The sequence below is a fragment of the Homarus americanus genome, unplaced genomic scaffold, assembly GCF_018991925.1.
Source record: "Homarus americanus isolate GMGI-L3 unplaced genomic scaffold, GMGI_Hamer_2.0 scaffold4896, whole genome shotgun sequence".
Classification (NCBI taxonomy): domain Eukaryota; kingdom Metazoa; phylum Arthropoda; class Malacostraca; order Decapoda; family Nephropidae; genus Homarus; species Homarus americanus.
This window is the reverse complement of record NW_024749657.1, coordinates 12,141,792-12,155,371: the sequence shown is the minus strand read 5'-3', so window position 1 is coordinate 12,155,371 and position 13,580 is coordinate 12,141,792. Positions and strand designations below refer to the sequence as shown.

The window sequence follows — 13,580 nt, the reverse complement described above, 5'->3', positions numbered from 1 at the left end:
GTCCACTGAAGAGCTGGCCAGAACAAATTTGTCGGCATTTAGGGTGATGCCGTGCTTCCGGCACCTGTTGAGTACCTCGAAGATACGGCAGAGGTGGTCCATGTAATCCTCATCGTGAGAAGAATTCTCACTCTCGAGCGGCGTGCCTCAGGGCTCTTGTCTCTCACCAACCCTTTACACGCTCTACAAAGCTGACTTGCCACCCCCAATCGTCGGCAGCGAGTACGTCACGTATGCTGACGATGTAACACAGATCGTCACCTGCCCAGGAAGGTCCACAGCAAGGATGGCGCGACTCACTGCTCGGGCAATAGAGGAGATCTCGGAGTATGAAAATAAATGGAAAACAAAAACAAACAAAACGAAATTCGAGGTCATACCCATAGCCAAATTCAAGCCGACGCCATTGATGATTGACGACGAAGAGATTGAGTACTCTAAACAAGGCAGGCTGCTCGGCCTCATCATCTCTCGGACGGGCATTATTTCCCACGTGAAGGACAACTAAATAAAGCCAAAGTCGCCGCAGCCAAATTACAACGTTTTAAACTGATGCCTGAGAAGATACAAGTTCACCTGTACAAGACGCTGGTGAGGCCTGTGTTGGAGTACCCACATATACCACTCGTCACACTCGGGAAGACTAGACTACAACAACTACAGAGCTTCCAAAACAAGTGTTTGAGGTCAGCCAGTGGCCAAGCGCCACCCTCCCAGGAGACAGTGGAAACCATCCTCCTAAGAAATAAAGCAGAGGTCCTCAACGTCAGGTTCCATCGCCTAAGGAAGAAGGTTTGGGACAAGCTCCTGGACGACACCTCACAACCCAGACCACCTACGCGGGGAAGAGATCAAAGGAGGGAGACCCCACGCCTGGTGGCTCCGTCGTCTGCCCGCACTACAACAACTCAACCCGCAACCCATCTATGTCCGCCACAGTGATCCACCTTAGATTAAAACTTAGATGATATAAGTTCACATTTAACAAGTCACAATCAAGTGAGTCCATAACGTAATACAGTATAAGATTTAAATAAACTTGTAATTGTAAAATCATCTAGTCATTGTCTACTAAAGTAACCATTGTACAACCACATCCTAAATCCTAGGTAAGCTTAGTTAGCCAACAAACTCTGTAATTTGTAAAACAAGGGGTGTTGTCCCCCTCTGTTTATCTCATTAAACTTCTTTTCCAGCCTTTCCCCCCACGACTATGTTGTGACTTCTCTATCCTTCATGTCTGGCTCTGCCTTGAGCCCCAGGATGCCTTCCATCCATTCCCCCACCTTAACCTTAAAAAAAAAAAAAAAAAAAAAAAAATTGTTTGATGGTGATCAGATCGGTCCTAGGGTCCACAAACTTCCCGGCCAGTGGGACCCATCCGAGAAAGCCCCGCTTTAATATTATTGTTAGCTGATACAATAGGTGAATAAGAGAATAGAAGAAATAGAACAGACCAAGAGTAAGAAAAGATATGTATGTTGTGTTGTCTTGTCAATAGTAAGAGAGACAATTAAGACCCTGCATTTGTGTGTAAATGAGGCAGAAAGTCAAAGCAGCAACCTGGGACTTGGTCACAATTTCTGTGATGTCATATAGCAGCAGGGTCTACTATTAGACTGCATATTATGTTTCCAATATCTTCCCGTTATGCCCAAGAGAATTTTCGATTGAAATATGATCTTATTCTTTTCATGTACTCTGCGTCAAAGGTTCCAACCTAAAGTGTCAGTTTTGACCCTTATTATTTCCAGAAGATAAATACCATAAAATTTATTTTGTTCACAGTATTTTGGTCCCTTATCTTTAGTAATATAAGACATTATTACACACACATGTATCCAACGTTCATTTAATTGTCCATAGTAAGAACCGCTTGATGAAGAAAATACATGAAGTTTGGGTTTTTAAAAAAAAAATTTAATTAACCTTATATCATGTAGTTCTCATTAAAGATAATGACGAAAAATAACAAAGGATTTGCATTATTATTAAAGTAGTGTGTATTCATGAAGAAAATTTTTTGGGGGTAATTATAATTAATTACCTTACCAAGTAGATATATATGTATAAATATTTAGCCACTTACAATAACTATAGTTGCAACTGTAACTGAAAATATGCCAGGTAGTTGTAACTGTCATTAATTACACTGTCCAAGTAATTACTTCTTACCTGGGCATTAAAGTACTGCTCGGGAATTGTAGAGGAAGTTGGTTTAATTTGAATTTCTAGAAGAAAGATGAAATGCCTAAGTTTTCAAAGTTGATATTGTTATATATTGTATTGAAATAGCTGAACTAAACTTAGTACGAAGGTTTTGTGTAAATTTAAGTGGTGAAGGCATTGTTTCATCTTTCTATCATGATGTGTATAAATGAAAGTTTGTGCCCTATTGACACTCCGAGCGAGGTGAATTGTAGCCTTTATTATTGTGCCTTGAACCCAAATATTCTACGAATAATGGGGTGTGTTAAGCGGATTTAAGGCCTGAAACGCGTTGGTGAATGTGGGTCTTAGGGGATTACCCATGGTTACGACATCTACCTGATTATATAATATTTTGTTGAAAATAAACTAGCAGTCCTTCGGTGACAGAGAAAGGGGTTCATGAAACTGGGATGAGATTAGTCTATATATATTTCGATAAATTGTAATTAGAATTCCCAATTGCTGATAAAATGGGCCTTGTGAAACAGCCATCTTTATAAACTTTCGAGAGACCACTCATACCACACCTCTCTTGTCCTCGCAGTTCTCTCCCAACACGAAAATCGTAAGATTGAAGGAATCCGGAACAGGACGATGGAAATCATCCTTCGTTGCCCTACGACTACCGGAATAAAGTCATGCAGCGCGAGTTACTAGTGCTCCCAGCGCCCAACGTTGTCGTTCACACTCATTTCCGAAGTCCACCCAATTGAGTAATAAGCTAATTTTTTGTTTACTTATATGGGTATGTTGGCACGCTGGGAAGAGTTGGAGCAGCGGTATGAATCCCTGAGAGCCAGCCTCGAAGTAAGATTTGGATTATGTTCAGACCCCACAGCATACTGTAGTTATTTTCGCAGGCGTTCAAAAGGGCGTTACCTACTCCTGAATTGGGTGAAGGAACATCCTTATCATCAGTCTACTCTAGAGGGGTTCTATTCCTCTCCACTATTCCCCATTGCCGTCCAACACACCCGTGACTACAGGATATTGATAACTTCAGTGTCAATTTTCTCTGGATCATACCACATATATGAATTGCTGCATATGACGCTGTTAATCGTCTTGCCAAAGAAGCAACCTTTGAAGAGAACATAGTGTAGAAGCCACCCTCGCTCACCCTCAACCATCACAACTCTCTGATACACCACGCAGCGTGAGACCTTTGATAAACTCTGGACGAACAACGAACATCAGGGAATCACACATACACTATATGCTACCATGACGCAGTAGCCGAAGATGACAAAAGCCTGGCTACACTACTTGTAAACTTTGTGGGCGACCCGACTCTTTTATCCTCTCTCACTACATCCTAGCAAATCCCGAAACCTCCTCTAATTTGTCACCAGCCATCACTATTACGTCGTCCTTCCTGACTATATAGCCCTTCTAGTGACAGGCCTGGCACTAGAACTTATTCGGGACTACCAAGCTATGTCACAAGCAGATGAACCTGAATAGGGAATCCTCCCTATATACAATTATCATTTACTTCACTACAGGTAACTTAATAACACAGCTAATGGCCCCTTCGGCACTTTAATCCCTTAATCATGTAAGTCAAAGAAGGTAAGAGTTGTAATGCTTTTAAGATTTGCCTGAAGCAGGATGTAAGGGGGATGCCCACTAAAGTAGGCCTCGCAGCATGATCTGAATCTGGCTCAAGGTATGCCGTGCCGCCAAAAACGGACAATTTTTACAGTAAATTTAATCGTTCAGCATACCCAGTGCTTGTCCTTGTGTTTATCATGAAGAGTTGTAAGTCACGTGGGGTGGGGAGGAGGAATGATTAACTTGGGTGAGGCTGCTTGTTGGGGAGGAAGAGTCATCAGAGAAAAAGGGAATTGAAGAAACCAGGATGTAATTATTTTCCATTATATTAACTTAGGTTTACATGCTTGAAAGAGTAATAGATGAGGACCCTTATTTTTGTTATTAATATAATGTGCCATATATGTCCTTATTTATATTTTTTCATGTTGTTGTTCAGGTTTTAAACAACAGTAATTAGATATTAATCATAACATTGATATGAGGAGAAATAATGAATGCGATGGTGGAAATCACAATTACTTTAGTATTTATCAACACATGTAAAACAGAATCTCAATAACCCATCCACTGCTCTCCTCGCCTGTCAATTGTGGTCTCCCTGGCCAAAAACAATATAATTTATATGAATTAAGAGTTCAAATATGTTTGTGTACAATGAAAGACAAAAGTCGTGTCGTGAAATTTGGTGAAAACATATTCCGAAGGGCTACACTTTCGGTGCGTTCTGCCTTGTGGTAGGGGGCTCTCATATTGTTTCACGAGTTATATTTAATCTTCGGACAAAACCGCGACACGACGTTTGTCTTTGTTTGTACATTATATTCCCCAAATTAGTCATTTCAATATATCAAATGCCAGAAAACCACCAAAAATTCTTACGGTGGCCAGTTTTCCAAGTTCCCAGACTCCTCCCAGCAGGTTAACCAACGTCTTACAGTGACCCTAACCTTCCTTACAATTTCCGTCATGTTGTAGTCAGTAGCGCACAAACCGATAATTTGCCCGCGACTCACCAATCGACATGCTTTAGCACCCATCCTGGGCTGGGTGTGGAGCAGTGGCTAAACACCATTGGCACTACCACCTTATCACCTCTCATTGATATTGATAACTCTAATAAACATATTACAGGGTGGACAAGTCACATTCTATTCAACAATTCATTCTTATTTTTTCCAATTAATAGTTATTTTATTTTCAAGAAAGATTGTAGCGAGAGGTGGAAGTGATCAAGTAACAGCTTTGCTTAGTGTTACTAGTGGTGAGCAAGCCACGACACTCCGTCTCCTCTCTTATGATATCATTGATATCATATCAGGGGCTTTCCCTCACTGAAGCCAACGTTTTATCAAGCCAAATGACAAAAGCTCACTCGCATTCCTTTCCAGAATCTCAAGTAAAGGCATAGATAACTAAAACAGAGTTAAGTCCAATAATTATGACACCTCCCTCCACCTCCCTTACCACCCACCATCTTGGTTGGCTGCACAATCCTACCTTACCCGGGTCCATTACCCCTAGCTCTCCCCCATGACTACCTCTCCCACTCTCTTGTGACTCGTCGTTTAGAAAGGCCTTGAGCTCATGAGTATTGTAGTAGGAGGGGTGGATGATTTCACTTAACCGCGAATGTACACTATCTCCAAAAAGTATCCCCCCCCCCCCACCTTGGCCTGATGTATTTGGAAATGAACACAATAACACGTGCACAGCAGTCCCGGTTCGGTTGGTATTTCTGATTGTGAGTTGCACCTTCCGTTCTTTCTTCTTGCACCCAATAATCACCATGATACCTGCAGTATCCCACCTATTCTTTACATAATGTAATGAAATAGGATGAATTGTTATACTATATGCAAAACCAATAACGTCATGGGTAACCCCGCTGATTTATGCACCTTAGATACCATTTCATCCTTAGGGGATGAGTTACCAAATAGGAACATAACGTTACTAAGTTTTCATGAACCGAGGTTACAATGGAATCGCTTTCATCGAAATATGAAACATTATGGTCGGATATTACATTAATTTGCAAATATAGTAATTATAGGTGTATTATGATGCCATATCCAATTACAATAACATTATGATTTACTGCATTTCGATATTATTTCTACCTCAAATAACGAGGCAACAATTATGAATAAAATGTATCATCTCATGATTCGTGCAGACTACGGAACAATAACTGGTGCACACTACGAAACGATGTCTGTTTGTGCAAGCTGTGTTTTCCATTGAGTCTTGGGTACTAGCGTTGGTCAGGGTCATGGATTTCCAGCAGAAAATACCCACTACTTGACTGTCGTTGACATATTTTCGCTACATTAATATCATTATATTATTTTACTAAAGACGGAGCGCGGTGATTCACCCTAATTACATCAAATGTCAGAAATAATAACTGGCAACTTCACAGATACAAGGAAGGCGGGCCTTCCAACATAATGCAGGAATCACATTTAGTGATCGGAAATATTCAACCATTGTGACACATTGTATCGATGAGAAAATGGGCCGATACTTCTTTTTGAGAGTTTACAATCAAAGACAAAAGTGGTGTCGCGGTTTTGTCAGGAGATTAAATATAACTCGTGAAACATTATGAGAGCCCCCTTCCACAAGGCAGTGCGCACCAAAAGTTTAGCTCTTCGGCATATGTTTTCACCAAATTTCACGACATGACTTTTGTCTTTCTTTGTACATACTTGCTATTTCAGGGAATTTTTCAGTCAAAACATTTTGTTTGCATCTTAAAACGCATGTGAAATTAAAGCCTTAAACAATTTCACAAATGACAAAAAAAATATATGAAAATCTAATTACTTTGGTTAATGATATTCCTCAGACCACTAGACAGTACAAGGGTCTCATCAGGTGTAACATTTATGGATGCATAAATGAAGATGATCCGATTGCATGGATAATGTTATTAAATTTGTGTTTCAATCAGTTGTTGATTGAATATATCTAAATTTTAATTTTCAAGCCAAAGTGTCTCCACTGTTGTGTATTTCTTAAGTTTTACAAGAAAGAGAATCGAAGGTTAAGTAATTATTAATAATTTTAATTTTGTTTAAGGAGGCTTACTTCTCTTCAACACTATTCCAACTTGATTTACCTTTCTCCTACAGAATTGGCAGATACTTAGCTGAATCCGCAGGGAAGGGGTAAGCTTGAGGGTCCTCTTGAGGGTTAGCTTGAGATGAGTTGTATCAACGTTGACATTAACTTAAGGATGTAAAGTAATAAAAACATACTGAGGTGGTCTCTTCTCTCTGAACGTCTGCTCTTTACTAGGGCTGGGCAGGAATCGACTTCAGAATCGATTCCTGCGATTCTGATGAGCTGCCTCAGAATCGGTTCCCAATTTGGGAACCGATTCCCATGAAGCGATTCCACTAACACTACAGTGAGAGTGAGTTGTCGACCGTCCTACCCTGTCCTCCTGAGGAGCCGCACTGGCGCGTAGCCGTTACTTTTACTTAATTTTATCCTCTTCACCACTGATCGGCTCGTTAGCCGCTTGGGCGATGGGTCACGTCTCTGATTACTTTTCCTTTTCTTTTATCCTCTTCACCAAATGATCGGCTCGTTAGCCACTTGGGCGATCGGTCAGCTTCTCTGTTACTCACTGTTGGCATGCAGAAACAACAGAAGTTCAAGAACCATCTACAAGCATGTCAGTACAAGCTGAGCCTCCAGGTTCCTCACAATGGTTACAACACAACCAAACAAAAGCTCACTCTGGACTAAATCCGATGCCAAGGTTGAAAAAATTGCACTGGTCTCTTCAACACACCCGTCTACAGGGCCTTATATTGAAATAAGAAGATATATGGAAGAATCGCCAATTCCTAGAGAAGGAGATCCGCTAGACTGGTGGGAAAAACCTGCCGCACTTTTCCCCAAACTCCAAGAACAAGCGAAAATGTTCCTCTGCTCCCCAACATCATCAGTGCCCTCAGAAAGGCTTTTTTCTAAGGCTGGCGAACTAGTGTCCAAAAGACGTAGCTGTCTAAAGGACAAAAACGTGATAATGATTCTCTTCCTTAACAAGAACATGAAGTAGAGTAGACACTCCTTGTGTTTTGCAGTCATTTCTTACGGAAAGAGACACTGTTTTGTTAATTATCAATTCTAATTAATTAAGAAGTTAGACTAATAACAAATATCTTTGTTACGTACAGTTTTTTGGTTTCTTTATGATTACACAGCTGCATGAATGTGTTTTAATAAAAATGTATTACGTTCCCAATATAGACTTCAATTAATTATTATGATTGATCAACAATTGGCATTAGTGTATGTTTGAAGTTGTGAAGGAGTAATGTTTATAATAATAATGATCAAAGTTATGTATTTATTTCCAAAAGATTGGCATTATTTTAATACTAGGGAAATTTTATTTCTGTAAAGTAAACAGATAAGAAGTACATGTTTATTTCCAAATTATTGATATTATTTTTTAAAGGAAATTAGATTTTGGTAATTACAACAAAAATATTTTACTTACCAAAGAAGTAAGGAATAAACATCTTTCATTACTTTCTTAAGTTTATTGTATTCCCCAAATAAAACAAAATTTAAATATTTAATACATTTACATGCTGTCCTTCCAAGACAGCAGTGATAACATGACAGAGACTAGCAGTCCCGTGACCGTGAGGCCTTTTAGTTGTGCCGCCCCCTATAACTATATGACAGTATTTGCTTACTTTGAGGAATCGATTCTGGAATCGATTCCAGCGATTCCATTGGCACTGAGAATCGGAACCGTCGATTCCTATTTTAACGATTCTTGCCCAGCCCTGTCTAAGCAGCTCTGCCTTCCCACAAGCTTGTATTTCCGGCTAAAACCGCGTGAACTAATCACCTTACGACACGTATCTCTCTTTTAATTTCTCAGTTTATGGTTCATTCTTACAACTCAACCGTTTTTCATAACAGTTATAATTAAAGTATAATTATACTCTAATCGTAGTTTATTTATATAAGCTAATTCACCAGGATTAAAGGTGATTACAATAAACATTAACTAGTGCTATGGTCATCTACACTCGTCACACTAATTATTCATAATAGTGATAATCCAACACCATTATTTATACGCTTACACAAGTGAATCATGGATTATATGCATTACACAGAGAGAATCTACGACATACCCGTGAAAACAAGTGCGTTCTTCTAGGAATTTATACAGAATCCCACCATCTTAACTCATGAAGGCTTTATTTACAAATAACTGATCTTAGTGAAAATATACTATACACTTTCCACAAGTCATACAAAAATTATTTTATTTTACCAATAAACTGTGATAGCTATCAAAGAGGGAGGCACTATCGCCTGGGAAGATATTGGAAGCATAATGTCTTGTCTAATGGTAGACCGTGTTGACATATATGGCATCACGAAAATTGTGACCAAATTACAGGTTGCTGAGCTGCTTTCTGCCTCATTTACACACAATAGCAGGGTCTCAATTGTTTCTCGTACTATTGACAACACAACATACATATATCGTTTCTCACTATTGATCTTTTTTAATTTTTGGTATTTCTCTATGATTCTTTATTATTATTATTATTATTATTATTATTATTACTATTATTATTATTATTGTTGTTGTTGTTGTTAACTTTGTATTTTTTATTATAAACATTATTTACTGTGACCTATTTTTATTATTATTATTATTATTATTATTATTATTATTATTATTATTATTATTATTATTATTATTATTATTATTATTATTATTATTATTATTATTATTATTATTATTATTATTATTTTCGCCCCTTAGGCACCGATGTGGGTGGGTGCCCTGTGTCCAGGTGGGCTGATCCCTGTAAAAAAAAAAAAAAAAAAATGCAAAACAGGGTCAGGATTACAACACCTGATGCATTATATCCTAACTACTACTACTGCTACTACTACAGCTACTACTACTACTATTTTTTATTTTTTTTAATAGTGTCCTCCAGCCTCCTGCAATAGCCACACCTTCGCCGCCATTTTATTACCTTAATATTAAATATCCTAATACATAAGTAGCTATCCTAGCTGTGTTGAATTAGTTGAACCGTAGATCTATACGGCATTCAGTGACTGTAGCCTCATAGTCGATATCTGCAGCTGTTGTCGGCTTTGGGGCCGAAGCTCTCGTTCCCCTGAGGCAGAGCAAAGCTGACCGAAGGAAAAAGAAGGACAGTCGACATCTCAACCAGGCAGTAGCATAACTTCTGGGCTGCTGCTTCTGTTCTGAGATCACCTCCGCGAGTCTGGCGTAGAAATGTCTTGCACTTGGTCCCATCCCACCAGAGGTTGTGAACACTAGAGGAGGAAAGCTGCCTTGATCAATGTTCTGAATTCTCTCCCCGTATGCCCTTATCTTGTCGTTCTCATTCCTCCTGTGTGCAGCATCGCGAGCCAAGTTACGGTGACATGCGGCCATGGGATCTAAAATCCTGATGTCGAAGAAGGCTCGCTGTCCCTGCGTCAAGAATCCTCAAGCACTGACTTCAATATGGGCTTTGTTGGATGTGTTTGAAGTCCTATGTTGGAAAATCTCACTGTCCAATGGAAGGAGGGTTGGTTCTACCCTGACATCAGAGCAGATTTCCTTCAACATATTTGCTTTGAGATCCCTTACTTCGTCATACCTCATGCATATGAAGCTCCCTTTCTTGCACACCATGGGGTGATCGATGTCATAGGAAGAGCCACACACGCATTGGGAAGGCAAACCTTCTACTAGCCTAACGTACCTTAGAGCATTGGCATCTGTAAATTCTTGTTTATTGAGACTGAAACCATTTACCCGTATCAGTAGCGTAGTTACCAGTTCGAGGCAGCCACCTCCTGCGCTATAGCTACTTGTTTTTTCAAATTCTCTGGTACATGCAGCGACAGTTGCTGCAACTAATCACTTTGGCCCTGCTGTCGTTCTGTCGTAATGGACCTTCGTATCATGTTTACAATACTGGTATCCACCTCCCCTGTTGCGTTATGAGCAATTATGTGGTCCGTGAGGGCTATTGTGAGCTTAACTGAGTTTTGATGTTCGGTGGCGGCAATCTCCTCTGGATTGGTCAATCCCATTCCTCCCAGTCTCTGTGGTAGTGCAAGGAGTGATCTTTCTGCTAGGGTTAAGTGATGGTGTTTCACTAATTTGGGAATCAAATTGACGCTGATATCTTCTTCCTGAGGGTGGAGGAGGGGTCCGATATCAGGGACAGTGAGCATCAGGTAGTTCCAGCGATGCTTGACTCCATGGGTTAATGCTGCAAATGCCGCATGTGGCTCTGTTTTAGCAATCTCAGACAGAGTTTGGATTTCCCTAACCCACTCAATCACCTTTCCCGTTAAGTACTCGGTTTTGAAGTCCATCGTGCCGATTACTGCGCCTAAGTGTCTTTGGCCATCCTTTGTTATTTTGACCTCACTTCCACGGAACACCTCCATTGCCCGTTCATAATGTTCTGGCTTCATAATGAGGAAGGACTTGCTGGCGTTTGGTTGGTACCCTATTTGTGGGCCTCGTGATGTTACCAGGTCCCACCACTTATTGATGTCCTCCACTTTTCCTGCTTCTGTAAGGTCTTCAGCTCACGCCACTTGCTTGACCTCAGTTGTTTCAAATTTTATTGTATGTTGGAGCACGGATAGGCCTATTGCGTACATTGCCACTGCAACAGGGTCCCCTGCGTTGTTCCCTCGGTTGACTGTATGATGCTATCACCTCTTAGCTCCTTTTTCTGATGGATTCCTATAGGAGTTTTAAACATACATCGCAAAGCTTGGACACTTGATCTTGATGTTGTGCAGTGCGGCCTTGAAGTTAAGTTTGTTGAATGCGTTTGAAGCGTCCACCAGGAGAACGGCCTCACAATCACGCTCCTCAAATATCGTTCTCATGGCGTGAATGGCAGCTTCCCTTCCAGCGTGGTGGCCAGCACACACTTGCAGCACTTCCCCCACCCCTATAGGCCTACATCCTGAATTCTTATCCAGGGGAATGAGGCGGCAGGCCTTCAGTGCATGGAGGTGTTGGCAGCACGAGGATGCCAGCTTTCTTGCAAGGACGGCATTGGCAGTGCAGAGATCACTTGCTACGGGGTCAAACTTGTTACTGCTGAGGATGACTCCCCAATGGTTTGCATCCAGACCTGAAGGGCCGGCATCTCCTCGAGTTTTCAGTGCCATTTTCCACACCATCCCTCCTGTTATTTTCTCGAACAGGACAACGTTAGGTGGGATATAGTCACCCTAGAACCTGATGCCTTCGTCTTCACTTGCAGGGGGATGTTTTTCTTTCAGTTGTTTTAATGTCTCCCTGTTTATTGGCAGAACCCCACCAGAGGATTCCTCTGTGAGAGGTCTTGCTGCCGAAGACACTTTTCTCACACGCATTTTGTTTCCAAACGTTCTTGCAACGTCATTGGTGTTTTGCTTTGCGTCTCCTATAAATTTTAGTCTCTCCTGCAGTGTTCTTGCTTCACATAGAAGATCATCAAGGGCCCCATTCTGCCACATCGTCAATCTTCTCTTCATTGCTGCTGCATTTTCTTTATGCTTAGTCTTTGTGTGTGTCCTCTGACAGAATGGGGCAAGGAAGCAGTCCTGAGTGTACTCAGTTATGAGGCGAATCATCTCTCGAATCATTTCTTTGGTGGCCGCACACTTGGGTGGTTAAAACAGGTTAGCTGACGACCACCTGACAATTTCTGAGTAAGTTTCTTTAACCCACATGTCCGCATTTTCCAAAGACTTGTCATTCCAATGTGGTGGCTGTCTCTCATTCACCTCGTGGACATCTGCTACTATTGGAGCAGCGTTTATTAGTACTACATTTTCATGTTGAGTAGACTCATTACTATTATTTAGGATAACATTGGGCGGTTGGGTCCCAGCGATATCTACTGTGGCCTTCTGTGTCAGCTCCCTACCATGTGGGTTTCGACAATTGTTTCCCTTTCTGCAAGCCACACATGGTGGGTTGTTTCTCGCACAATCACAGCTAGTGCACAGACGCAGCAATGTCTGTTACCCGGCAGAGTGTTCCGCACCTTGGGCGACAGTTACGTCCTCCTCCGACATCTGCTTTGGTCCCATTCAGAAGAAGAAACTAGTTCTTATGAGTAAAGGGCAGAAAGTTGAAGGCTGGACTGCTGTGTCCGTGTAGTAGGGGCATACGTGCGCGCGTGGGTGTGTAGGCCACCCCCCTGTGGGCGACAATCCAAACATCAGAATAATACTCTGGGAGCAAGAATTGTCACACCTAACATTTGTTAAAATTTCATTGGCAGAAATAACCACATTTCTATAGTCGCACTGATGTAATATTAGTTATATATACAAACTTGGTCAGCCGACACTACATGAAGTGACCGTTACTTGGGGGTGGGACAACCGCAAGTGTAGAGCACTTGTTCCCATAGGGGCGAGAGTCTCTGTGCCACCCCTGCCAAAGTAGGCCTATCGACAATGGCACTTGGACCTGGCACCTGCAGTAGCCAACCAACCAAATACTCACAGAATCGCTTGTTTATCGCCGGTGAACACACGCAATATTTGCGATTAATGTCGTAAGGGATGAGAAGAACCTTCGGTGACAATGCTTGGGGTGGCATTTGATATTCACCGACACACTGTGAAATTCTCGCTCCCACACTCCGAATATGTCCCCTCCAATAACACTTTAGATCAGGGAGGACAGTCCACCACACCCACGCCGCGCTGGCCCACAACTATTCTACTACAACTACAGCTGTTACTTATTTTTTTTAACGTGGCCTCCA

At 41.3% G+C, this 13,580-nt stretch overlaps 1 protein-coding gene across 1 annotated transcript; it reads left to right on the top strand.

Moving 5' to 3' along the window:
• Nucleotides 1–7,486: 7,486 nt before the first annotated feature.
• Nucleotides 7,487–7,843, top strand: LOC121853620 (E3 SUMO-protein ligase ZBED1-like). Its single transcript, XM_042347879.1, has one exon. The coding sequence runs from the start codon at nt 7,487–7,489 to the stop codon at nt 7,841–7,843; it is 357 nt and encodes a 118-aa protein (XP_042203813.1).
• Nucleotides 7,844–13,580: the final 5,737 nt, after the last annotated feature.

Coding starts and splice junctions, on each gene's coding strand:
- LOC121853620 (XM_042347879.1), top strand. CDS start 7,487: ATGGTTACAACACAACCAAACAAAAGCTCACTCTGGACTAAATCCGAT.